Raw genomic sequence first — 26,882 nt, 5'->3', positions numbered from 1 at the left:
ATACTTATACACATCAAAGTTTAAAACTGCAGTCTGTCAGGATTTGTTGTTGTCATACGTAAAGTCCTAATTTTTGGCATTTTAAGAGTTTACATGATCTATCAGAACACTTGAAGTTGAAAACAGTGACCTCCGTAGTCGCAAAATGCAAGAAATGCTTATTCTTTAACCGAAAAATAAAAAGTTATTCAACTTCCTGTCCCGCCTTCATTTTTTTTTGTATTGGGGTATTTAATGTACTACTTTCAGAATCCCCGGACAGTTCCAGGCATTATGCTTGAAAAAGAGTTGCAGACTGCAGCTTTAATGTATTGTTTATTTCACATTTTGCAAACTTCTAAAACTTCTTTAAATTTGTGGTTTCAATGCAGAAAGTAGCCTCAGCGAATCGTAAGCATTTCAAACAATATGATCATTTTTACTGCTCATCTGGTCGGGCAGGGTCCCTCGTTGACAATTTCAAACTGATGGCCGGAACATTTGCTGCTGGCCAATAAGCAGAGGCTAAGGCTGCGCGTCACCTCGCTGCCGACCAACTTCACGCAGTACATCTTGTCCTGGTCAGATCTGGGGCAGTCACGAGGACTTCGGCACTTACACTCATTGTACTCTAAAAACACATTAAATCATTTTAGCCTTAAACACTTTACACCAAACGCAGCGTGCAAACCTAATTTCTGCTCACGAAGTCATTTTCAGGAGGTTTAACTGCACAGTATTAAGCTACCCTAACACAACCACAGTCAAATGCAAACTAGCAAACAGCTAGCAAACTAAACTAAACTAAACAGCAAACTAAAGTGGAAATCTCTCGTTGAACAAACTCACCGGAGCAGGTCTCCCAATCGTAACACGTGTCAAGACCACAGGGCACGTGAACGGAGCTCTTGGAGGACATCTTGGCTCTGAACTTGGCCCACTCCAGCTTGTCCTCACCTGCAGGATCACACTTACTCTCTCTGATGAAAAAGAGCGGATCGCCGTGGCATCGACCAGATTGGAAGGAGCAGAGGGACATCGACACGGCGACACCAAGGTCTACGTTCAGGACGCAGATGGTCTCTGGCTTTGAGCTGCGCACACGTGTACACTCAAAGGTCAGTCCAATGACAGATTTTAGACCGTGACACGATGCTGAAATGAATCCTGAAAACTTACAGGCAGCTCTCCCGTTCGATACAAACACAGCGAGAGCCCTCGAGCTTCTGCCCTGGACCACACTGACCACCGGGAACAAATGGTTCCTCTACGCCCAGGAAACACACAGGAAATCCCAACATTAGTCATTTAAGATTAGCTACTCTGATCGAAGATCCAAGACTTCCCCTCCAGCCAATCAGAGCATCGCTGTTCTTAACAGATCGATACTGGTACCCAGGAAAAACGCTCCATAATAGGTGACATTTTTGATGCCAAAGAGGGAAAAATGACAAATCAGCCCAGCCAGCATGTCCATGTGGGGCCCATAAGGTTTAAATTTGGGTTGCAGATAAGGGTCCCAAGTGGGTTTGTCCAGTTTCCATGGTGGCCTCACCTGTGTTTGCCCATATGGGTTTCAAGTTGCTGTGTGGCTTTAGTTGGACTTTGCATGTAGCCAATTTGATTGTCAACATTCTTTTACTTTGTGTGATGTGTTTATCTGTATTGCCTTTGGAATAATTTAAGGCTTAGGGTAACCCTAACCCCTAACCCTTCAAGTTGCACTTTGAAACCCATTTGGGCAAACACAGGTGGGGCCACCGTGGAAACTGTGGACAAACCCACTTGGGACCCTTATCTGCAACCCAAATTTAAACCTTATGGTCCCCACATGGAAATACTGGAGGCATAAAATGTTTAAACATCAAAGGGCTCCAGTCTAACTTTTTCCACTAGCAGCACAAAGTTTAGGTGCTATAATTTCATACTTTATTCATGTTGACCACATTACTGATAGATAAACGATTGGTCAACAGTTTAAATAAATCAGACTAAATAGTTCATTACCAAACATTTATCAGTAATAATGTAAAGATGGGAAAGATATTGGTGTCACTTCCATTGAGCTGTTGTTCCTGAGAGTCAGATTACAACTTTGTTTTTCCACCACATGAATGTGACCCATAAATGCAGACCAATCAGCTTCTGCGCTTGGCAAGTGTTTCCTGTTTAAAGTTGGCGGTTGAGTCAGAAACACAGTTTTTCTCCACTAATGTTGGGTCAGATGGAGAGTTCTTCTGAACTGTGGAAGGGGGGTCTGAATTCTTTCTTCTTTCTTTTTAAATGAACCAATAGTTCAAAGAGCAGTATGTTTACACGCATGTTTTTAGTCAAGCTACGGCTAGAATTAGACTTGGCCATTAGGTCTTTCATGCATTTGATAGCTGCCTGCCTTTAGGCAGTAGATCTGGACATACTGTGTCTTCCTTTGCATCTTTCTGAGGTTTTCTGCTGAGCTTCTCACTGTAAAAACACAGATTTCTGGGACTTATTTTCTGCACTGCTGGAAGGACTTCTGCCGTTAATTAGGGGCCGAGCAGTGAAACTGAAGGACCCTATTGTATCTGTAGGAATTATTCTTATTCTTTGCAAAAGGTACTCGAAAACTCACTTGACATGAAAAAATCTAAACTTTATTTTTTTGGGAGTCGCTCATTGACTCTGTAGCGCCCCCACGATGCTTAAAAATGGTCCCCACAATTGGGTTAGTTTTGCGCGGGACGCCAAAATTCGGTACACTTATTCATCATGCCCAGACGCACAAAAAAGTCTCTTGCCGCCATGGTCCCACGTCCACAGGAAGGCGGCCATTTTGGATGGAAGGTGCGTTTTGGTGCCATTTTTGACCGATTCAACGCCTTGCATATGATCGAACTCGTCCTACAGATTTAATGCTACAGACTTCAAACTTGGCCAGGTTACTCTTAAGACATGGGGGGAAAAAATCATGGAGAAACTTTTTCAAACCTCAAAGGGCGTGGGCGTGGCGATGCCTCAAAGTTCGATGACTCGCCATCACTTACCACAAAATATGAAGTCGCTTATAACTCCCACATACATTATCCAATCTGTCCCAAACTCCATACGGTGAATGCTGGATCCAGCCTGAACGTGCACATATTATTATAGTGACATTCACCTATAGCGCCACCTGCTGGGGGTTGTAAACGTCTTTTTTTTTCCACACCTTGCATTTGATCGAACTCCTCCTACAGATTAAATGGTAACAGCCCCAAACTTGGCCAGGTAGCTCTTAAGACATGAGGGGGAAAAAATTAGGGAAACTTTTCCAATCTCTGAATGGTGTGGGTGTGGCTAGGCGGTAAAAATCATGTGATGGCGTTTGTGATTTGAAAGCCTTATCATCATCACAAAGTCATGAAACTTGGCACACATGTCTATCCTGACGACCTTGTATGTATGTAAAGGGTATCGTGTGTGGGCGGAGCAAAATGGCTCAGTGGCGCCCCCTAGAAATTTTCAACAACCCCTCCACATTGGGGTTATTATGTGCTCGTATATATGCAGAGGGTATCGTGCGTGTGGGCAGACCTGCGTGACTACGGCGTCCAGCGCATGACCAACGTACGCACATCTCGGTCCATCTCAAGGCTGCTTGCAGCTTTAATTATTTTTACATCTGTCTTGATGTATAACAATGACAACAGGAAAGTTGTTAACCTGTTGGAGCAGCTAATTTAGCCCAAATAATCCCTGGAATAAAACCCCAAATAAAGATGAGTTGAACAGGAGATTTGTCAAGAACGCAGGAACAAAATGATCCCTTCATGCCTTTTATTTCTACTGTTTTAATGTCTCTGTAAAGCACTTTGAATTGCCTTGTAGTTGAATTGTGCCGTACAAATAAACTTGCCTTGCCTTGATCATCATGGGAAGTGTGAGATCACTGGCAGATAAACAGGAATGAGGACACAGCAGGAATATCGGGAAGGCAATACCGAGGCATGGCTGCGGGAACAGCTCTAACAGCTCAGCATTAAGATGATACAGGGCAGACGGAGACTGCAGACAGAGCGGTAACAGTGAAGGAGGAGGAGGGTGACAGGTGCTTGCTAACAACAGACGGTGGAATCCTGGACACGTCACTGAAAACGAGCATCTGCATCCCAGATGTTGACCTGTTGGCTGTGAGTTCCCGTCCCTGCTGTCTGCTGGGAGAGTTCACCTGTGATACCTGCCGACGCCGCATTTAAACTCAACGGCTAAGTTGTTGCTAAGCTAACTACAAAAACAACACCCCAAACCCACCGATGGTGAAGATTTCTACCACACCTCCCGCTCCGCTTCCCTTCGGCTGATTTCTATTTTACTTTATCTATCTATAACAATAGCACATCTTTGAGAATAATAAATACTGCGGCAACACAATTTCCCTTTGGGGATTAATAAAGTAATATCGACTTCAACTGAACTGAATTCAATCGGGCTAATGTCCTTGTCGCGGTATACACGCACGGGGGAGGAGGTTGAGCTCCAGATTGAAGCATGTCGGATAACCCGAAAACAGTCGACATTCTGCCGCTTCTAACTTTCTCTGAAGAGATCATCGTACATGTAAGTAATTGCCAAATTCAAAAAGTGAAAAATTGTAGAACTCGTTTTCTCCACAGGGCTACCGTACCATCAGTGCAGCGCAGGTCAGCGGGTAATGGAGGCTCCCAGGCGAGAAGCTTGTTGCAGGTGTAAAAGCCTGGCGGCGCTGGAATTAGGCCATGTGCTTTGCAGTTCAAACCCACAGCATCACCCACTTTGTAAATGTCTTTGGCGTTGAACAGCGTCATGTCATCAGGAATCTTTGGAGGAGCGCAAAACTTCCCTGAAGGTTAAAGGAGACCAGGTCAGAAATCAACGAGATAATCAAAACACATAGTTGCAGACTAAGTTTAAGGATTGCACATCTGGTGACTTACTGGTGCATTCTCCTGTCGGCTCACTCCATGTTCCGTCAGGGAGACAGTTAATGAACTGGAAACCCTCGAGGTCAAAGCCAGTGAAGCACTGGAACTCCTCGTCCTCACCAAAGCTGTAATAAGGCTTCGCTTTCTGGTGGAGGGGAAAAGGGCAAAAGATCCAAATATGCACCCTTGAAATCATTATTAACTTTAAATACCAGTCTTTCCTGTGACCTTTCAAAGTGGTCTCTGACGCTTGTTCTTTTAACATTTTCATTCGGACACTGACTATTTTTTCACTCTTTTTCAGCCATGCCCTAGTTCCTGAGCATCTTTTGAGGATTTTTTTCTGACCTATGAATCATTCAAGTATGGAAACCGAGAGCAATGATCGTTTTCTCGAGATAACGAGTTAATTTACCGATGGTTTTTGAGGACACTTTTTCTCCCCGGTCCGCCCCTGTTTATATGTGTTCATATGTATTTCTGGCAAAGGTGTACACATTTTTACCCCCCTTTCATTGAAAAAATGAAGGATGACAAAACAATGATCGTTTTCTCGAGATAACGACATAATTATCTTGTTATCTTGAGAAAATGGAGGAAAATTATCTCGTTATCATGAGAAAATGGAGGAAAATTGTCTCGTTATCATGAGAAAACGGATGGAATAAAATGTATGTATCTTTGGCCATTTAGGGCTTCCGTATTCAAGCCCTTTTGCACAGTTAACATTTGTTATCATGACTGTAATATGCTTCCGCATTAAATTTCATTAAAATACCAACAGTAGACATTAGTTTTTTTGTCGTTTGCAGTACGATTTTACCCTGAGGAAGCTGTTGGAAGGCCTCTTTGGCCTCAGACAGCCCTGCACACCAGGAGGCAGCTCATCCTTCCAGCCTACAGTGAAGTCGTCATCATTGTCACAGGACTCTTGTCTGCAGAGGACAGAGGACAAAGGAACCGGACGTTAAACCGACTTGTTTCCCCCAAATGAACACGCATGAATGGTCTATTTTCATCCTACTTTTCAAAAAGGGAGACGTGACACGGCTCCTCTTGTTTGCCCGGTCCATCGCAGGTTTGGCCTCCTTTAAGGGGGGCAGGGTTGTCGCACTGCCTCGTCCGATGTCTCCTCATAAAGGCTCCACACTTGCTCCATGACCCCCAACAGCTCCAGTAACCATCCACCACCTCTGTGGAAATGACACATTTTCAGAATAAGCATTACCGAACCTGGTCAGAGTTAGTAGCTGGTAAAGTCTGAGCTTATACAGGCCGCAGAGTTCACAGTGAACCACTAATAGAGCTGAAGACAGTCTGTGGGATCCAGAGGGTCGTACTAATGCGGCAGGACAGTGACTGAGTATCACTTCCATCATTTCACTGGACTTAAATGAATGAAATCACACCGTTTCTGAGAAACAAAACATCATAAGCATCATTAGCATCATTAGCATGTGTCCTGTGTTATCTGGCTAAGGACGAAGGTAAGCTGTTGCCACCATTGTGCTACATAAGCTACCCTTTTAAAGACAAGGGCTGTGTTCGAAACCGGATACTTCTCCTACTACTCGTACTAACGTTTTGAGTTAGTATGCCAGTTTGAGTAAGCGAGAAGTTCCCGGATGCATACTAGATTCTCCAAAATGTTGGGTATGCATCATGAGGTTACGACTCATGCTCAAACTACCCAAGATGCAACATAACGTGACGTCACCGATCGTCATTTCCTGTCGAAACGGCAGTTTCAAGCTAGCTACAACGAGGGTAGGTTCACTTCCTGTTTTCAAAACAAAAGCACCAATTGTATGGTAATGGCTTTCCCTATGATAAAAGGCAACGGGTATTTTATTTTGTGAAAATAACCAGAAGTGCGTTAGCTCACTGTGGCTAGCTTTAGTAGCGCCGAATTCGTAGGAACAAAATTGTAAATAGCCGGTATTTTGTCGGGTTTTCACACGTTGGGGATCTAAACGACTACTTCCTCACCTGAAAATGTTTCAAATGTTGCTAAAGTTTACAGAATTTAGAGCTTAAGCGAAATCGGCTTCAGGCCGGCTGATTTCGGCTCGGGCAGGAGCGAAGTGCATTGTGGGTAAATGCTCTGCATACTGTCTAATGAGTATACATTATGGAAGTATGTAGTATGCGGTTTTGAACAAAGCCAATTTGTAATCATCTAGGGAACCAAGGATACCAACTGTTGCTGTTTTTTTTTTTTAGAGGAATCTCTAAAAGCTCGATACAAGATTTTAGTTGCTGAAGAGTCCATGTTTGTTATTGCCTAAGACTCCTCTTCTTATATTTTCAGGAGTAGACACATATGGACTCCCCACTCCCTTTCTGTCAGAGACGAGCTCGTGTGGCTTCCTCTTAGTATAAAACAGAATCCAGCAGTGGATTGACGACTACTACCTTTCCTGGTTATCACCCACAGGGCCGGTTTTTGCTATGGGCAATGTGGGCAACCGCCCAGGGCAGTAATCTACGTAGATATGTTTATGTCACGTGACTCCGGTTGGTTGACGGGTGAACGGACGGCGTTAATGGGAAAAGCAAAGGTAATAATGTGGAGTCATCATGGATCATCATCATGGTGAAAGACCAAAGAAGCCATCAGGTGCCCAGTTTAGAAAGAGAAGAAGAGGAGAAACGGGCAAAAGATAAAGGGATGCAGATTTCTATCAGTGACGTAGGCTATAGGCTATCTGTTAGCCTCTTGCTAATATGATGCTATTAGCCACGACTGTATTTGATTTACAGTTTTGCTGAACTAGAATTAGAATTGAGGCATCATGTCATGCAGCTAATTTCACCCAAAGGCAACCTGGTCTGGTTTGTGTTTGCAACACAACAATATTAATGTGAATGCCAGCTGTAGACAGGGTGAAAACAGCTGCTACAGTCTGAGCTCTGTTGTTAGCATAACTGCAGGAATATTTTTTTATGCTCCATAGAGTAGCCTTTATTCTATTTTTTTTTAGCTTTCTTCGGTTATTTTTTAGGATTTTGAGGTTATTTTAGGATTTGTGATTGATATTTATATTCTGTATTTAATTTATTTATCGTGTTTTTTCTCAGTTCTTGTACCTTTTTGTATTTAAGATTATAAAATAATCCAAATAATATAATATGTTGCTGTGTTGGTGCCGGGGTAAGTCTTTTTTTGGGGGGGGATAGTTCACCCAGGGCGTAAATCTAGCCAGGACCGCCTGTGATCACCCAGTTCTCACGAGTTATACCAGCAGGTACCTGAGGTGTAGTCAGGAGCCCGTTTCTCACAGTTGGTACCGAAGGTGCCAGTCTGGCAAACACACTTGCACTCTGTGCCAGAGAGAACTGGTTTGGCGTTGTTGGGACACGGGGCACATTTGCAGGTGTCGAACTCTTCCAGGTACTGCAGCATGGCCCTCCTCAGGTGCCTCCTCTTGGTGACGGCGCAGGGGATTCCTCGCACCAGATCTATGATGGGAAGCAGCTGGACAAACACAAACGGACGGAGGTGTAACAGCAGCTTTCAAGATGTTTTTTTTAGGGCTGGGCAACCATTAAAATGTTTAATCTAATTAATCACATGATTTCCCTGATTAATCACGATTAATCGCATTTGTACGCAACATTCAAAAATGAATCCAAAAGTAGTGTATAGCTTTTAGCATTTAGTTTTATTTTAAATGTGCTGCCATATGAATGAAAGTGCCATAACATTTGTTGTGCAAACACACTTTTAACATCAGCATCTTTCTGTAGTTTTTATGTAGAAGCCTCGCTCCACTGTCTGTTTCCTTGAATGACTTGCTGCTATCAGTTGTGTGTTTTGTGCTACAGTCTATAGGCTATAGATTGCTGCATGTTGTTCCCCCTCTCTCTGCCCCCTGCTTCCTGTCTCTCTGAACTTTTCTATCCATTAAAGGCGCAAAAGCCCCCCCCAAAACGCGTTAATGTGCGATAAAATATTTATTAAATATTCGTTATTCGAATTCGAATATTCGTTAAATAATTAACGAGTTAACTTGCCCAGCCCTAGTTTTTTTGGATGCTTTTCGCAGGGAACTCCAAAGTTTACCTGATAATCGACCACAGCGGGGTTGTCGATCACAGACTTGGCCCAGTTCTTGAAGGATAGTTTGTCCGGAGCAGCGCCCTGTCTCTCCCAGGCCAGAGCCGCTGCCTCTCTGGATCGACCTCCTTTTACCATGGAGAAGGACTTCTCTGATGCCTGGATGTAAGACCCTGGACAAAAGGAACGTAATAACTAGACAAAAGAGGCAGTAACACCGAAATGTGCATTATTTCTGGACGACTTTTGATGGCACCTTCATATTTCTCAGTCATCTTGTTGTTGGTGCATCGGGATACGCTGCTGTGTTGAGAGTAAAGGATGACGGTAAAGGTGGTGTCACGGTTCAGGCAGCCTGAGACGTGCTCTTCGGTTTCGCCTGTCAGAGGGGGGAGAGTGCACGGCATTCAAGAAACAAAAGAGCTGAGGGACTCCAGGTAGAGATATTTTCTGCCATCTTTATACCAAACTTTAAGCTTTGAGCTGCCGTACCTGAACTCTTCATCTCCTCTCTGCTGTACTGGTACAGCAGGTCATAGTGGCCTCCCAGTCTCCCTAAGCTCTGGTAGTGCGTCCCAAAGCGCTGGAAGATCTCCCTGTAGAGCGCATAGTTGTACTGAAGGGGAAGAGCGTGGAGGAACTCCAGGAAGGGCAGTGAAAGCACGAGGTCGTCCGTGTCCCTCACTTTGAACGTGGACACGGGAAGAATCTGATGCACTCGGAAAAATTTGGAGTCCTTCAAAGCAAAGAACAAGAATTAAAGAGACTCCAAACTGCAGGTGCAACGAGTAGAATCTGTGCATGTGAAAAGAAATGTGTACATGATTGTGCTTGTATATATATCTTTGTGGCGTCCTCAAATCATCCTCCTCATCAACAGAATTAAAGGTTTCCTCTCCCAAAAACAGACCAGGAGAAACTCCTCCATGCATTCATCTCCAGCAGACTCCATCACTGTAACGCTCTTTTAACTGGACTTCCCAAAAAGAGCATTAAACATCTGCAGCTCATCCAGAACGCTGCTGCTGGAGTTTTAACCCGGACTAAGAGATCTGAACACATCACAGCAGCTTTAAAATCTTTACACTGGCTTCCAGTCAGTCACAGAATAGATTTTAAAAGCCTGCTGATGGTTTACAATCTGTGATCTGTTCAGAGAATATAAAGCCAGCAGAGCTCTTAGATCCAAGGACTCAGGTCAGCTGGTCCAGTCCAGAGTCCAGACTAAACATGGAGAAGCAGCATTTAGCTGTTATGCTGCAAACAAGTGGAACAAACTGCCAGTGGAGATTAAACTTTCACCAAATGGAGACATTTTTAAATCCAGGTTAAAAACATTTCTGTTCTCATGTGTCTATGCATGAAATCTGCACGCTATCTTTGAACTTATCTGGACTGTTGCTTGTTTTTAAATTCACATATTCATACATATTCTTTTATGTATTTTTAATGCTTCTTCCACTCCCTGCTGCAATGCTTTTATTTTATGTGAAGCACTTTGAATTGTTTTGTACATGAAATGTTTTATGCAAATAAATTTGATTTGATTTTGATTTGAAATGTTTGGCACTGCAAATATATCAATGATGACGGCATCGGCCACCTTTTTCTTGGAGGCTTCGAAAGCAGCCTTGTTAGAGGTGATCCCTGAGCTAGATGATTTGTGGAAGAACAAGAGGATGAAGAGAAAGTCGTTTCGTTTTGGACCGTAGTTGGTAGACGATGAACTGGTCTTCAGATCGACGGGCTCGCTGTGCAGCGTCTGGGGCTCGGTGCTGAAATCCTCCAGCTCGCCAACCTAAACAACAACAAACGCATCAGCAGAATTACAGCCCACACCAAACAGTTTTCCTTTGGAGAAGTCTCCTACAAAACAATTTGATTTGATTGTGTTCTACTTTCTTGCCTCAGTCCAAACTCTTAAAGAGGATTCCAGAGGTCCGTTTCACGAAGCAGGTTTAGTGAAAACTCTGAGTAGATTAACCCTGAAATGAGGGAAACCCTGAGTTTTCCGTTTCACAAAGAGAGGTAACTCAACCTCTCGGTCAGTTACCGTAGTAACAGACTCTCTGAACCTAACCTGGTCGGGACCAGGTTTTCCTCAAGAAACCTCGAGTTTCTTTCTGTCTCCGCCCTCTTTCAGCCACACACGCCATTTGATTTCCTCATTCAGTCAGTCAGCAGAGCGAGTTCTTCTACTTCTAGAAGTCCATTAGGCACAGTAGGAGGCGACTTTTTTCACGAACATGTCCTTTTGACAACGATCCCGTGGATGAAGGTGCAGCATTACTGCGCAGAGAAATAAATATTCGTCGGAGATGGTTATCAGACCGCGCATAGATGTTTTTGCATTTACAGACAATTATCTTTTTGAGCGGCACCATCAGAATGTGTTGGGACAAAAGAAAAAAAAGACATAAAAGACAAATAAATATTTGTATGAATAGGCTTAAAAAAGATATATATAGGCCTATTATGTTTTATAAAGACACTCGTGTCTCAGCCACTGGCCTCCCGTTAGAGGTGGTGGCCACCACCCGTTTTACGGGCATCTGCCTTCTTTCTGTTGGCTCAGTAGAAGTCTCTTTTAGTTTAAATAGGCTTAAGTATTTAACAGAACATGATATAGATGAGAAGACATAGTTTATGTGTGTGAAAACAGCATTATGTTGGAAATAAAATAACTGCACAGTCAAATAGCCACTTAATATTTATTTTACAGTGTAAAACATGATCAGAATGAGCCTCCATGCCAAGGTCTCACCTGTTTGAACAATGTTTTTATATTTCATCTTAAACTGCTGCCAAGTGCGCTTCTCTCCCGCGAGATTGCACCTAAATGAAATAAATGAATGGGCTACCATTCAAGCAGTTTCCCTGTAATATTATTGTGATTGCAAAGGTCTGCATTTAAACTTACACTTTTGCTGCTGCAGCGGTGTTGCACTTATTTCTAAAAACGTATTGAAACTCGCCGTATGAGCGCATTAAGATTTCCAATTCGAGGTTGGTGAAAAACGTAGCCCTTCCTCTTCCCCGTTGCCATGGTGACTCGTCGAATCGGGGGTCCATTGATGCTGGCTTTTTGAAGTTGTGGCGCCCATGCAAAACTCAAGGTGAACCTACTCAGAGTTGATTAAACTCACTCAAATCAGCGTTTCTGGAACCGAAAACTCAGGGTTTTCTATCTCAGAGTAGATCAACTCAGAGATCAGGAACAGACTCAGAGTTTGTTGAACCTGCTTTGTGAAACGGACCCCTGGACTCTTGCTGGAGAGTTTTGGCAGGTCATACTCTGAAAAGGACTTGCCCGTTCAATCTCTGAGACTCGGGGCTCGACTTACTTCCTTATTCCGTGGAATTATCCCCAAGGCTTGCAGACTCCTGCTTGTTTTAACAACATAACTTACTTGATCTGCTTAATGGGGTCAGGGTTGTAGGGTTAAAGTGGGACTGTTACTGTAGCTGCCTTTTTATCATTTCTTTTAACGTTCCTGCCTTCCTTATTTTGTACGCATTATGAATTGTGACTTGACTCTCTGACTGTTATAATCCTTCAGACCTCATTTGTTCTGGTTCTAAAAATGAGAAAAATAAAAGTCAGAAGAAAGGAAATGTTAAATGTATTCATGATACATCAGCCATCTCACCGTAGGCTGAAAACCCACCTCTTCAAGAAAAACTACCCTGATCCGCCCTCTTAGGACAGCACCTGCGCCGTCCTAGTTCCTTACGCACTTATTGTTTCCTCCACCTCTGGCACCCTCTATATTTTCATTACCCCCTACCCGAACCAGGGTTTGCATCCCCACCCCGCTGTGACTGGTGTGCAGTTGGTGAGAGGCTGGTTGGTTATCGCACTTACTCTAGCACTAGTTTTGCTCTTAGCTGTTTGGTATTAGAAGGAAATATACTTATGATTTCTTGTGACCTGAAGTTCTTTTGCCTACCGATGTTGAACGCACTTATTGTAAGTCGCTTTGGTTAAAAGCGTCTGCAAAATGACCGTAATGTAATGAAATGTAATGCCTCGGTCATTCCTATATAAGGTCGATTTGGTTAGATTGGATGTAAGACTGTGATAACCGGCTGATGGTTTCTCCGGCCGGTGAAAACATCTCGTCAATGAAAGCATGACAACGATACCAAAGACTACCTTCATTTCAAAGCTCTCCATGTTGTGAGGAATGCGATAGTACGTGTTGAAGTTTCGGGGCCTCCTGATGGTGCAAGTTCCTCCCATAAACATGTTGTCGAGCACTGCTCCCCTCGGCTCCTCTGCAAGAGCATCGAACCTTCAAACACATCAAGGTGGAGTCAGATCCTGTTTAGGTTCTATTGAACTTAAAGGGATAGTTCGCCTCTTTTGACATGAAGCTGTATGACATCCTATATCAGCAACATCATTTATGAACATCTTCTTACCCTCTGCTGCGTACTGTGAGCAGAGTTCCAGCCTCGTTTTGGTGTTGATGAAGGTAGTCCGGCTAGTTGGCTGGGGTTTAAAAAAATAAAGTGTCTTGCTTCTCAAAACAATATACGTTCAACAGAGTAATACATTTGCATCACAAAGTCGTTTTCCAGGAAAAAGTCAGACCTCACAATCGCTTGGCCCTATTTTCTCTCCCTTTGTATCACTGCCTGCTGTGTAGACCGAAGTGCAGACCGAAGTGAAGACCGAGCAGCAAACACCGTGAAACAGGCGCGGCTGTCGGCAGCACGCAGTGATACGAAGGGAGAGAAAATAGGGCCAAGCCGTTGTGAGGTCTGACTTTTTCCTGGAGAACGATTTTGTGATGCAAATGTATTACTCTTTTGAACGCATATTGTTTTGAGAAGCAAGACGCTTTATTTTTTAAACTCCAGCCAACTAGCCGGAACTACTTTCATCAACGCCAAAACGAGGCTGGAACTCTGCTCACAGGACGCAGCAGGGGGTAAGAACATGTTCATAAATGATGTTGCTAGTATGGGATGTCATACAGCTTCAAGTCAAAAGAGGCGAACTATCCCTTTAAGTACAAGACTTTAAGGGTGTCACAAGATATCCTTGATACAGTGGGGAAGACATGAGGTTGTCCTCTTGGTCACCGTTGCATGAATTTACTGGTATTACTGTACATGTACCCTGGTTGTGGCCTGTATGTGTGGTTTTCTTCTGTTAACTGCGCTGCTGTCTTTGCCAGCACTCCCTCGTAAAAGGGATAGTTTATTTCAATGGCATTTCTTCTTGGTCAGATAAAATTTATGACGTAAATAAACAAAAGATGTCTGCATCTTCACGTCTGACTTTAGATGGCGTCATCCTCCAAACCAGGCGAAAAGTGAGGGTTGCGTGAACATTTTCTAAACGTATACTTGGATATACGTGCACATTGCGAAAGGGAACTCAGTGGGGGGGTATTAACCGTTAGCTCACCCATTTCCCACCAGGTCAGCCCCGGGGGCGACTGCCTTGTCAGCTGGGCATACAGGTGTCGTCCTCCTGCAGTCCTTCTCATCGGAGTTATCTCCACAGTCGTTCTGTTCGTTGCATGTCAGTGTGGCGTTAATGCAGCGCCCTGCAGCAGGAGAAACCTCTTTTAGAAGTGTGTTGGTGTCTGTGCATTATGAAAACACATGGCGAAGTCTGCGTTCGGTGGAGGGAGGAACATAGGAACATAAAGTAGCGGGACTCACCATTTCCACACTTGAATTTCTCCATGCAGTCAATGGCTGGCAACTTGCACTCTTTGGCGGGATAACAGGGCCGCTCCTCTGCCAGCTCCACGCTGCAGGCTGCTCCACCGAACTGGGAGGGTCTCTCAATGGACCGGGTACGAAACTATGTCAAAAAGATAAGAGAGAGTCCTTAAGTTAAATGGCATTAGAATCTAGCCACGCCCCTGCTACTCTTTAACCTGAACCTGGCGAATGAAACTGGACACCCTGGAAAAACTGGGGTTAGAATCAAAGAAACTCAGATGTGCATTTACTCATGCAGCGCCCTCAATGTGCGTGACATGAAATGAACTCCGGAAAATAGGGCTGGAAGAACTTATGAATTAAAACAGACTTTTACAAAATAAAAGCCTATGAGCAACAGATTTTTACAAAATAAAATAAATAATAAAACAGGGGTGGTCCGTGGCGTAGTGGGTTGAGCAGGCGCCCCATGTACAGAGGCCATAGTCCTCGCTGTAACTGGCCCCGGTTCAAGTCCCGCGTTGGACTTGAACCAGGACTGCGTGTCGTTCCCCCTCTGCTGCGTGTCGTTCCCCCTCTCTCTGACCCCTGCTTCCTGTCTCTCTGAACTTTCCTATCCATTAGGCACAAAAGCCCTCAAAAATAATAATAATAAATTAATTAAATTATTATTTTTTTAAAAACCTGCGTTAATGCGCGATAAAATATTTATCGGCGTCAAATAATTTAATAAGTTAACGCGACAATAATGAGTTAACTCGCCCAGCCCTACCGGAAAGACATGAAAAGTCTTACAGCTTTCATCCCAGTGAATTAGTTTGTGCCTTGCAGGTCGGGCGTTACTCTCTTTTCTGAACTGAAGGAGCTAATCTGAGTTAGAATTTCTGCCAGGATGCATTTTTTGCAGGTTGAGAGACGGGACGCGGCTGGAACAACGCAACCATGTGTTGTCCTGGTTTATAACAGGAGATGTTGCTCACTTGCAGGCTAAGTTCATCATTGCTTCTCCTCATCACACAAATGTCCTTGTTTCCTGTTCTTTCCTGGCTTTTTTAGGAGGAAGAAACCAATGCACACCAGAAGTTTCGAGGTGCAGGTAGCGGGTACTAGTTCACTTCAAAGGAGAAGATACCGCACACTCTTGTCCATCATGCTGAATTTATTGTACAAACAACGTTTCGGCCAGTGTGGCCTTTCTCAAGTTTTTACACAAGCAAAGTGAAAACACCTCTTATAAATTATCCTCTACTATGTGATTGGTTGACAACAATCAGTTAATTAGTCCCATGACACCTGCCAATCAAAGTGGAGTCTCGTCACACATTAATCAATCACATATGTTTACATTGGCAAATAGTGTCAAAAGGACAGGTAATAGGTTTAGACAATTTATAAGTATTGAAAGAAAAAAGAAAAACATAAATATAATGATACACCAGCCCCTGTGAGTGCAAAAGATCCAAATACCAAGTGGTCTATATACAATATAGTCCCATGGTGGGAAGACAAAATAATATAAAGACAATACTTGCAATGTTTAAATCATGAGTCTAGTTACAGAAAACATTTAAGTTCAAATTCCACATTTAAACCAAAAGGAATTAGTGTCCTAAGGGAATGAATATAATAATTTTCTCTCTGAGATAGTAGACGTTCAAGGTTACCACCCCGTCTAGGTAGAGATACCTTTTCAATGCCTATATATTTTAGCACAGAAACCGAATGACCAGCTTCCACAAAATGCGCTGTAACTGGATAGTTAAGGTTTTTACAGCGAATAGTGCTGCGATGCTCCGCAATGCGTACTTTTAACTCCCTACTAGTTTTACCAACATATGACTTTCCACATGGGCACGTAATCAGATGAATAACAGACTTTGTGTTACATGTGATAATGCCCTTAATTGGAATACTTTTACCTGTATGTGGATGTTTAAATGAAGTACATTTATAAGTATAACTGCATTGCACACAGGAGCCACATTTACGGTTGCCATCCGGAATAGGAGTTAAGACAGACTTAGGGGGCGAAGTCAATGGTGGAAGATCAGAGTTTACTTGAGAAAACTTAAGAAAGGCCACACTGGCCGAAACGTTGTTTGTACAATAAATTCAGCATGATGGACAAGAGTGTGCGGTATCTTCCCCTTTGAAGTGAACTTTCCTGGCTTTTTGCAATCTTCCTGGTATTCTCTAAGATTTTCTGACTGTGATCTGTTCATCCACTTCCTTCGTTCACGGACAACGGGGTCTTCGCAACAAGAAGTGACAGTTTTTGAGTCTGCATGCACCTGACAGCAAAAACCTGAATGGAACATGTGAGCTTTGCACAAAACATGGAGATGAAAACAAAGATTGTGTCGTCCTTGCCTGTTTCTTGGCGCAGGGCGAGCAGTCGGACCACGGGCCAAAGTCTGTCAGAAGGCAGTTTATCGGACATGCGTGCTCATTGCATGCTCTGGTGTCATGATTCACACACATCTGTTGGCAGCTGCTCTTCCAGTAATAGTCATCATAGGTAATGACCCTGTTGAAAAGATATAGAAATCTCTTTTGGATGCATGAGCTGCTGCATTAGGCTTTTGGTGAAACTGATTAAATTAGCAGAGAAAAGATGATTACTCAGTACAGCATTGCTAACACATCTCACCAGTACTTGCACTGTAGATACATTGTGTACATGTATACATCTTATTACAGAGGTTAGAAGACTGGTGGGGAATCTCTGGTCGTGCTTTATCTATCGGGAGGACAGGAAATATTTTGTTGAAATCGGTTACTGTGTGTCAGACCAAATGGCTATGACCTGTGGGGTTCCTCAGGGGTCAATCCTGGGACCCCTGTTGTTCAATCTGTACATGCTTCCACTAGGCCAGCTAATACGCAGCTATAATGTGTCCTTCCACAACTATGCAGATGACACTCAGATCTACGTGTCACTGACGGCAGGAGAACACGGGCCTGTAGATACATTGTGTCGCTGCATCGAACAGATCAGTGTGTGGATGCAAAACAATTTCCTCCTGCTGAACTCAAACAAAACGGAAATCATTGTCTGTGGCCCACAGAAACAAAGAGAAAGTGTTATCAGTCACCTTGAGACTCTCTCTCTAAAACCTAACTATCAGGTTAGAAATCTCGGGGTAATCAGTAACATCAGCAGCTTTTTACCATCTAAAAAACATCACCAGAATTAAAGGAATAGTGTCTAAACCAGACTTCTAAAGACTGATCCATGCGTTTGTCTCCAGCAGGTTAGACTGCTGTAACGGCCTGCTCACTGGGCTCTCTAAACGGGCTGTAAGACAGCTGCAGTACATCCAGAACGCTGCTGCTCGAGTCCTGACAAGAACCAGGAAATACGACCATATTAGTCCAGTGCTCAGGTTTCTGCACTGGCTTCCTGTCGCTCAGAGAATAGACTTTAAAACAGCTCTGGTCTTCATGGTGTAGCACCAAAGCACATCTCTGACATGTTAGAGCCACATGAACCAACTGGGGCTCTGAAAATCTCAGGGAGGGGTCTCCTGCTGGTGCCCAGAGTCAGGACTAAACAAGCTCACTGGAAAAAATCTAAGTCTTACCAAGTATATTTGTCTCATTTCTTGTCAAAATATCTCATTACACTTAATATAAGACACAACTGCCTAACAAGTACCATTTCTGCCAGATATAGGGACTTGTTTGAAGACAATACATCTGGAAAAGTCTTGAAAACAAATTGTTTTGAGTCGGATTTCATATGAAACAAGCTTTTTTTGACATTTGAAGAGGTTTTTAAGCTAATTTCAAGATCACTTTTATCTCAAAAGTCCTAAATATCACATCTTATTTCAAGAAATCTTGACAAGCCGATTTTCACTAGTTCCATTGGCAGATTTTTTTTGCTCATTTCAAGCAAAAACGTCTCGTATTTGTTGTTTTTCTTACTTATTTTTGGAGGGGCATTTTTTCCAGTGCTGAGGCTGCGTTTCAGTTTTATGCCCCTAACATCTGGAACAGTCTTCCAGAAGATGTGAGACAGGCCTCAACTCTGACAATGTTTAAATCCAGGCTGAAAACTGTTCTGTTTAGCTGTGCATATGACACCTGAAAGTGTTTCATCTGCACTCTGTGCTTTTAATCTGATGAATTAATGATTATTTTTATGTTTTTTGGAATGATTTTATTGCCTTCTTGTGATTTTATGTAGCTGTAAAGCACTTTGAATTGCCTTGCCTTGCCTCACATGTAGTACTGATGCGCGTGCAAAGCCTTACCTTTGCCTGTTCTGAGTACCGTGGTTGCAGGTCCTCGAGCAGGTGGACCAGGGGGTCCACGAGTATCTGTCGCAGTGACAGGCCAGACCGGCTGAGATGCAGCTCAGGAGCTGCAGCAGCAGGATCCAGCTGCTGGACGGGGCCATCGTGGGAGCTCCAACTGTCTCAAACCTTCTCTGAAAATCATTTTAACCAACCACCATCAACAACAATCCCCGATTATTCATTCGGAACGACGATCCGTTGAGGGACAATTCACACGCAAAGTGGTTCAGCTGTAATATTTGCATTTAACGATAAGAAGAAAGAAAGAAGATACATTTAAAATGTTAAATCTGACTCACCACACCTAATGAAGTCCTCCTCCACAGGTATATGAACAAAAACTAACTGGATACAGCTGAGCAGAGCAGAAGAGGAGTCTGTGGTTTGTGCACTGCAGGCAGATCTGACTCTGAGGTTTGAGTTGACTGCAGGGTTATTAACTCCACTGCGATTCTCCTGGGTATCATCTTTCTTATGAGCTCAAATGGACCAATCAGTGTCCAAAAACCCAATAATAACACCACAAAATACATAAATTTCTTTCATAACCTTTTTGTTCCTCGTTGTTACGGGAAGAGCTCTGGAGTTTCCCAGCTGCTGAGATGTAAACCAGATGTTCTGTGTTTGGAACCTGACAGCTAAAGTTGCAGAGTGGAGAGGACCTTTCCTCGCTTCCATTAAACATTTTCACAATCTGGGAGTTTACGCAATCCTCCCATCGTTTGAATGACTTGTACGGTTGCAACACACCGAGAAACACACACACAAAAAACACATTTTATAGAAAACTTTATTGGTGTTATAAAATTCCCGAGGCTGTACATGAGTTAAGCCGTGTTTTTCTACGTTGCAGGACACGTACGCCGAGTCGTACACGTGCCAAATCAAACGAAAGTTCAAACATCATCACGTTACACTGAAGGAACAAACAAGGGCACAGACACTTATTTACAAGCCACTATGCACCTACATTCAATGTGACAACGGCTGAACTGTTTGAGATGAAGAACCACACAAGTAGATTTAATATTTGGGTGTTTTTGGTATGTGTGCCTTTCAAAGTATGTGGAACATCTGCTGAAAAATGTGGTCGTTTTGGGAGGGAAGACTGCGGGGCGATGAACACACTGAGGACACTGTTAGAGCGACAATATGCCAGTAAAAATGAGTAAGGAAGGTTTTTTTAAAATTAGAACAATCGATTGAATTGTTTTTACGACAATGGAGCGTGAGAAGTGTTCTTGTTAGGGCTGGGCAATGATTACAATTTAAAATTTAATTAATCACATGATTTCCCAAATTAATCGCGATTAATCGCATTTGTACGCAAAATCCAAAAATGAATCCAAAAGTAGTGTATAGCTTTTAGCATTTAGTTTTATTTTAAATGTGCTGCCATATGAATGAAAGTGCCATAACATTTGTTGTGCAAACACACTTTTAACATCAGCATCTTTCTGTAGTTTTTATGTAGAAGCCTCGCTCCACTGTCTGTTTCCTTGAATGACTTGCTGCTATCAGATGTGTGTTTTGCCTTTAAGTGATATTTTAGACTGGAACTACTACGCTGAGAAGACAATTCAACTTGGCTGTAAATGGTTTTTTTTTAAATTTATTTTGAAATATGTGCTTTTATGTTGAAACAAGTAAAACAGGAAGTAGCGCCGGTTAGCTCCGTGAGCTTCACACCTGTAGCGGTGATGTTAGCTGCTAGTTTATCTTTGTTTTATTACTCCATGCTTCGTGGTGTTTGCTGTAACTGTGTGAATGTGATGCATTCAACAGACTTTTACAATAATAAAACCTGCGTTAATGCGCGATAAAATATTTATCGGCGTTAAATAATTAAACAAGTTAACGCGATAATAACGAGTTCACTCGCCCAGCCCTAGTTCTTGTATTATATCAATTCTCAGAACTCTTCATACTTTGACTGCTTCTGTTGTGGTAAAATGTGAAAATCTGGGGGGCACGGTGAGAAAATAGCACTCGTCAGCCAGTAAGTCAGAATAAGGAGATTTATGTGCCGTGAGGGACTGTTAGACCCTAAAAAAGTAACTATTAAACTCTGAGCAATGCAGATGTAGACGCTCGAATACGTGTTCAAAAATTACGTCTTAAAAAGACTGAACTGTGTTGTTCTGTATTGTGGAGTTAGACATTTTACATCGTTGTTCTTCAGTTCAGGACCTTTAGACCATGTTTGAAACCTTGATTCCATGACATTGCATTGAGTATTAAAGGCAAGCAAAAGTGCACCCTGCCCCTAAAACTGTACGGGTGAAAAGAGGCCTAAGTAGTTTACGGTAGTTATAATGCATTAGCCACAAACAAGCCATGCCGTGTTGCTGCGTATATGACAACAAGCTGGCTAACGGTTCTGCCTTCATCGCGGAAACGCATCTTCCTCGGATGCGGCGACTTTCAGAGCTTAGGCTGTTTACTTAAACTGCGGAATAATATTGAGAAGAAAACAACTGGATTAGGGCCAGTTTCTATCACTGCATCACTCAAAGCCCCCACGGATGGGTGTGTTTTCAGTGCAGATGGACAGACGTGCAATACTCCAAGAAGCTATCAGCGCATAGGCTAAAGTCTAAAGGTTTGCTCGAGCCCCGGGGCCCAGAACATACAGAGGATGAAGCACCAAAAAACAATAAACAAAGACAAGCCTAGGTGAAAAGCACTGAAACAACCTTCCTTATCTAACGTTTAGTTAAAGCAGATCTTTGTCCACCCTGACTTCTGTGTTTTCAAGCAGATAAGCAAAGCTAAAGCATCAACAACATCACCAACACGACCAAGAGCGGCCCAGAGCTAAACTTCCTATTCTGCCCCGGCTACATTCATTTACACTCAGTGGATAAAGGGTCACAGTAACCATACTGAACCGCGGTCTTATTCTATGCAATAGAAGGTTTTGGAAGATGATAAAGCCGAGGTTAGTAATGTCAGTGATATCCATCCAATATCCATATAACCGATAAGTTTTTAAGGACCAACTGGAACCGCAAAGAGTTCAGAAAGTTACCAAAAGCGATTAGAAACCACGATCTGTCCAAACTCGATCTATCCAATTCTTAAGTAAGAACTCTTTGTACTGGACAGGCTAACCGACCCACATTAATGGTGTTATACCAACAACATCAAAGCAAAAAAAAACAAAAAGCTGACGTAGAAACACTTATTTTCTATTTCTGGGTTTATTTTATACACACACTGCTGAGTAAATTCTAAATTCTTTTTAATCTAGAGTAGGAGAAATGCTCTAAATCAAGCAGCCATAATACCTTAATACCGTAGATGACTTGCTTTGTCTAAGTGGTGGTCATATCACACAGGTGAGCAGAGATCAGTGAGTCTCCACTAAGAGTCGCTCAGGTGAGGCATGAAACAAGCAGTGAGACAGCTGATAACTGGAGATGCCTGTGCATAGCCTCAACATGTACATTTAGTGAGATCTGAGTTCTGCCTGTGTCTGTAAAGCTCAACTCAACTGAACCTGAACGATGCCGCCAGTTGTAAAACAGCAGCGATATATATATAGATATATATATATGCTTAATTTCACTCAATACCAGCTGGAATTTATTCCAGTGTTTGCTGGCTCTGAGACAAAGTTTCTGTTGAAATAAATCTGGAAAACAAACCAAACCCAAATAGTCCGAAACTGTGCACACATAAACATGCTGAACCTGAACAAGCTGTAGAAGTCTGAAGAAAGCAATTTATCCAAACGAGAGAGAAAAACAGCAAAGCAATTAGCAGATATTCCAGGATTACAATTTTAGATATTTGTTTAAAAAAAGAACAAACAAAAAAACCCATGAGGAATTCAGTTAAATAGCCTCATTATACACCACTTAAAGAAACAGCTGAAGTTAGTGTCCATCAGACTGTCAGCCAGACACCATGCAGCAGAGTCCGGGGAAACGTCTCTTCCTCTGTCTGACCAGTGGGTGTGGAGTCAGGTTTAACAAGCTGCTGTCATCTGCAACAGACAAACATCACACCGTTCAGTTTCCATCCAAGATTTACCAATAAACTGCTAAAAGTTCCTAGCCTGGGTGCCAGCCGAACTTAGCCCCGCCCATAAAATTTTGGTCTCGGGAAGTTCGGTCTGGCTGCTCAGTTGGGAAATCATTATGCTCGACATCAAAACAGTCGACCCAATCAGATTGCCAGGGCGGGCTTTATACGATGATGGACAGATGATCAACAGGGACATTATCGACTACGTCACTAAAGAGTGCTTGGTTTGAATTCGTTTGAAACAAACATGGCTGCCGCTGGAGAGCTAGGGTGTGTAGATTCTGCCATCGAGTCTGTTCTACAGGATCTCCACATTGCATTCATTTTGAAAGACGAACAGAGGAACGCGATAAAGGCTTTTATCGATAGAAAAGATGTTGTTGCCGTCCTTCAAGTGTGTGTTGCTTAATCTACGTCACATACTACGTTGCTCTGATTGGTTGTAGGTCTATCCAATTGAGCGAAGAGGCATTTTTTCTCCTGGTTCGGTTGAAACACGCCATACTCAAAACTCTATCCAGCGGTATCAGACTCACATTCTGACTAGAATCGTGAGTATGACGTAGTCAGGCTAAAAAGTTCCCCAGCTACACGCATAAATTACCTTGGTTTTTCAGTGGCAATGGCATCGTCTCCCTGAGTTTGCTGAGTAAGTTTCGCATCTGTCTCATATCCCTGTCAACACAAAGAAAAAAAAACAAATCAGTTTCCGGCACCAGGAAACAGGACAAAAACTGCGTTTGGAGGGTGTACCTCTCTATGTTTTCAATATCCGTCCCCACCAGCCACTGCTCCTGAGGGAAATCAATGGGAGAGGAGGATCGATCCTCCAGGATTGGAACGTCCGAGCTCTCATCCAGCCTGAAGTCCACTTTGGGCTCAGAGTCTGTACCTGCAGGACCAAACAGAGACAATGGTTTTAGCTACATGCTGTATCCTATAATGCCAACATCTGTGTGGTGTCAGTCATTCCCTCCTTTAAGAAACAGGTGGATGTGAGCATGTCTCATTTGTCTGTGTGGCCCTGCTGGGTGAAGCTCCAGCCCCGGCGACCCTGAATTGGATGAAGCGGGTACAGGAAATGAATCCAAGAGTCACTGCAAACATACAACTCTGCTGCCCCCTGCTGTTAAAACAGGGTGCAGACACAGCTGTGATCTAAAATAGGAAACTTGGGTTTTCTATTTATTATTAGGGCTGGGCAATGATTAAAATGTTTAACCTAATTAATCACATGATTTCCCTGATTAATCCCAGCATTTTGATGTAGTTTTTATGTAGAAGCCTCGCTCCACTGTCTGTTTCCTTGAATGACTTGCTGCTATCAGTTGTGTGTTTTGCCTTTAAGTGATATTTTAGACTGGAACTACTACGCTGAGAAGACAATTCAACTTGGCAGTGTTTACAGATGACTTTGGTTCTGTCGACTCCGCCGTCTGGAAGAACTTTAACATGAAAATGGCCGAGTAAAAGTTCCGTACCCTTCTCCATGTTTGGTGGATCCGCCGATTACTTTCTTTTCCTGTTCCACAGCAGACAGCAACAGACTTTTACAAAATAAAAGCCTGTGAGCAACAATAATAAAATAAATAATAAAACTGTGCTGCGTGTTGTTCCCCCTTTCTCTGCCCCCTGCTTCCTGTCTCTCTGAACTTTCCTATCCATTAAAGGCAAAAAAGCCCTGAAAAAAAAATTTGTTTTAAATTTAAGAAAAATAAATAATAAAACATGTGTTAATGCGCTATAAAATATTTATCGACGTTAAATAATGAATGCGTTAACCCGAGAATAACACCGTTAACTCGCCCAGCCCCAATTTATATACAGTAAACTGTATATATATTCATATCTTTGATTATTTTTTGATATTTGATTAATCGATTATGGCTTGTCACGGCGCTCTCTGCTGGCCAAAACATGTCCGCAGATATTTAATAAATACTTAAATGTGTTACATGAAATTTAACTTGTATTTCATGGAATTTAGGGAGGAAACTGAAGCAAAGTTGCTCTAGAGAAGAACTCTGAAATGCTGGATATACATTTACTTATCTGTCTTGTTTTGGTACCTTGATGCATCACTGAAAAGTGGAAGGATGAGAACTGCAGGGTCTTTCTTAGCTTCCACTTCAGGGAAGATTTAAGATCCTAAATGAAAGTATGACTGAATTCACTGCACAGGTGTTGTCTTTAAGTCACTTGAATGGTGACTTTGTCAGACGTTTCGTTTATGAAACCAGGATTTTATTAGAACCTGATGGGCTGCTTTTCAAAAGCAAAAGACAAAAGAAACAAAAAAATAAATATATATACATGTGAAAGAGAGCAGCTTTATATGAAACGTGGCTGTATCAGCGTACTGTAAAGCAACAAAAAGATGCACGCTGAAGCTTGTAGTTATCCTCTGGTTTTACCAGCTTCTTCTTCTGTGCACTAAATGGGAACTTCGGAGCATGAGCAGAGCAGCTGTACCAGTTTGAGTCTAAATTTTTTATGATTTCAGATGGACTACCGTGTTTTCATCCATTTTAAAAGTCCAGTTTTGGCTGAACTAGCACACCAATTTCTTATTTGGGTAGTTAACAGACATCTGGAGCCAAAAGAGACCCAATAAGAGCAGCTCTATAAACTACAATCAGCGTGAACGACACTGGAAAAAATCTGCCTAACAAGTACTATTTCAGCCAGATATAGGGACTTGTTTTAAGACAATACATCTGGAATATCTTGTTAAGTGAAAAAGTCTTGAAAACAAATTGTTTTGAGTCACATATCATATGAAACAAGCTTTTTTTGACATTTGAAGAGGTTTTTAAGCTAATTTCAAGATCAATTTTGTCCCAAAAGTCCTAAATATCACATTTTATTTCAGGAAATCTTGACAAGCCGATTTTCACTAGTTCAATTGGCAGATTTTTTTTGCTTATTTCAAGCAAAAACGTCTCGTATTTGTTGTTTTTCTTACTTATTTTTGGAGGGGCATTTTTTCCAGTGTACACAGTTCCTGCGGTGCAGAAGAACCACAGAAAAGCATCTGTACACTCAGAGAGTCTGCAGAGCGTTTTAATCCGAAGCTCTAAGGCTTCATGACAAAGGCGGATACTCATGAATCTTTTAAAAGATCTGCAAATGATGAGCTACGAATCCGAGGACAGTCCTCTAAATGTGGCGCACAGATTTCAGGGCAATTTTTCAAGCATTTGTCACCCGAAAAAAGAAAAGTCTTCGATTTCGACGCAGGATCTGCAAGCCGTCCCTTCAGCCAGAAAGAGATGGTACAACTCTGACCAGCTCAGAGAACCAGCTGAAGGAGTTTACAGTGAACATACAGGCAGATATCAGGCCGTTTTCTTTGCAAAAGAGACGGACGGATGAAGGAAAAAGTAGCTTTGAGCTGACCTCTTTACAGCAGAAAAACCTCCCACCAGCTGTGAAGCTCTGCATTCTGCATCAGAGTGTTTGATGGTTATATGACACCATCTGTCGGGACATGGATCTTACAGCAAGTTAATGACCCGCAGAAGACGGGCAACATCAGAAAGACGAAGAAGAAGAAGAAACGGAGGGTTGTGGAATAGTTGCAACCAAAAATTTGCAGTTTTTGTAAGAAATCCCTCGTAAATCTTAAGATTTTTCAACGATTTTTCATCGAACGTTGGTGGAGAGTTTCGTAAAAATCCTACAAATTACGTCTGAGGTCAAAGTTGCTCTTTTTCAAAGTAGAATGGAACATTTTCATTCAATAAATGCTTTAAAGAGGCTTTTATTGCAGTTTAACTACATCGTGTTTATCTTTAGGCACGAAAATATAGTTTCATCCAACAAAAAGAAAAAAGAAAAAGCCAACAGTGTCAGTGAGATGATGGCTTCAGTATATTCCTGCTCTTCTTTCTCAGGTTTTTA

At 42.5% G+C, this 26,882-nt stretch overlaps 1 protein-coding gene across 3 annotated transcripts in view; it reads right to left on the bottom strand.

Annotated features, from left to right (window-relative positions):
• Positions 1-296: 296 nt before the first annotated feature.
• c6.2 (complement component 6, duplicate 2) overlaps positions 297-26,882 on the bottom strand; it is a 28,235-nt gene continuing 1,649 nt past the window's right edge. Inside the window, exons 4-21 of one of the 3 annotated variants that reach the window (XM_075455882.1) lie at positions 23,733-23,871; positions 18,903-19,034; positions 17,014-17,170; positions 14,638-14,782; positions 14,378-14,519; positions 13,115-13,253; positions 10,562-10,756; positions 9,451-9,694; positions 9,215-9,337; positions 8,965-9,131; positions 8,151-8,376; positions 5,923-6,091; positions 5,722-5,833; positions 4,911-5,043; positions 4,622-4,816; positions 1,159-1,246; positions 829-1,073; positions 297-610 (exon numbers count right to left, since the gene is read on the bottom strand). In XM_075455882.1, the coding sequence (XP_075311997.1) occupies positions 426-610; positions 829-1,073; positions 1,159-1,246; positions 4,622-4,816; positions 4,911-5,043; positions 5,722-5,833; positions 5,923-6,091; positions 8,151-8,376; positions 8,965-9,131; positions 9,215-9,337; positions 9,451-9,694; positions 10,562-10,756; positions 13,115-13,253; positions 14,378-14,519; positions 14,638-14,782; positions 17,014-17,170; positions 18,903-19,034; positions 23,733-23,871 (2,936 nt within the window). In that variant the 3' untranslated portion in view covers positions 297-425. Of the gene's footprint in view, positions 611-828; positions 1,074-1,158; positions 1,247-4,621; positions 4,817-4,910; positions 5,044-5,721; positions 5,834-5,922; positions 6,092-8,150; positions 8,377-8,964; positions 9,132-9,214; positions 9,338-9,450; positions 9,695-10,561; positions 10,757-13,114; positions 13,254-14,377; positions 14,520-14,637; positions 14,783-17,013; positions 17,171-18,902; positions 19,079-19,246; positions 19,347-23,732; positions 23,872-26,882 lie in introns of those variants that run through there. The other 2 variants (XM_075455880.1, XM_075455881.1) reach the window with 2 other exon arrangements.

Source organism: Odontesthes bonariensis, chromosome 22 (assembly GCF_027942865.1).
Source record: "Odontesthes bonariensis isolate fOdoBon6 chromosome 22, fOdoBon6.hap1, whole genome shotgun sequence".
Classification (NCBI taxonomy): Eukaryota; Metazoa; Chordata; class Actinopteri; order Atheriniformes; family Atherinopsidae; genus Odontesthes; species Odontesthes bonariensis.
This window is presented reverse-complemented; position numbering and strand designations above follow the sequence as displayed.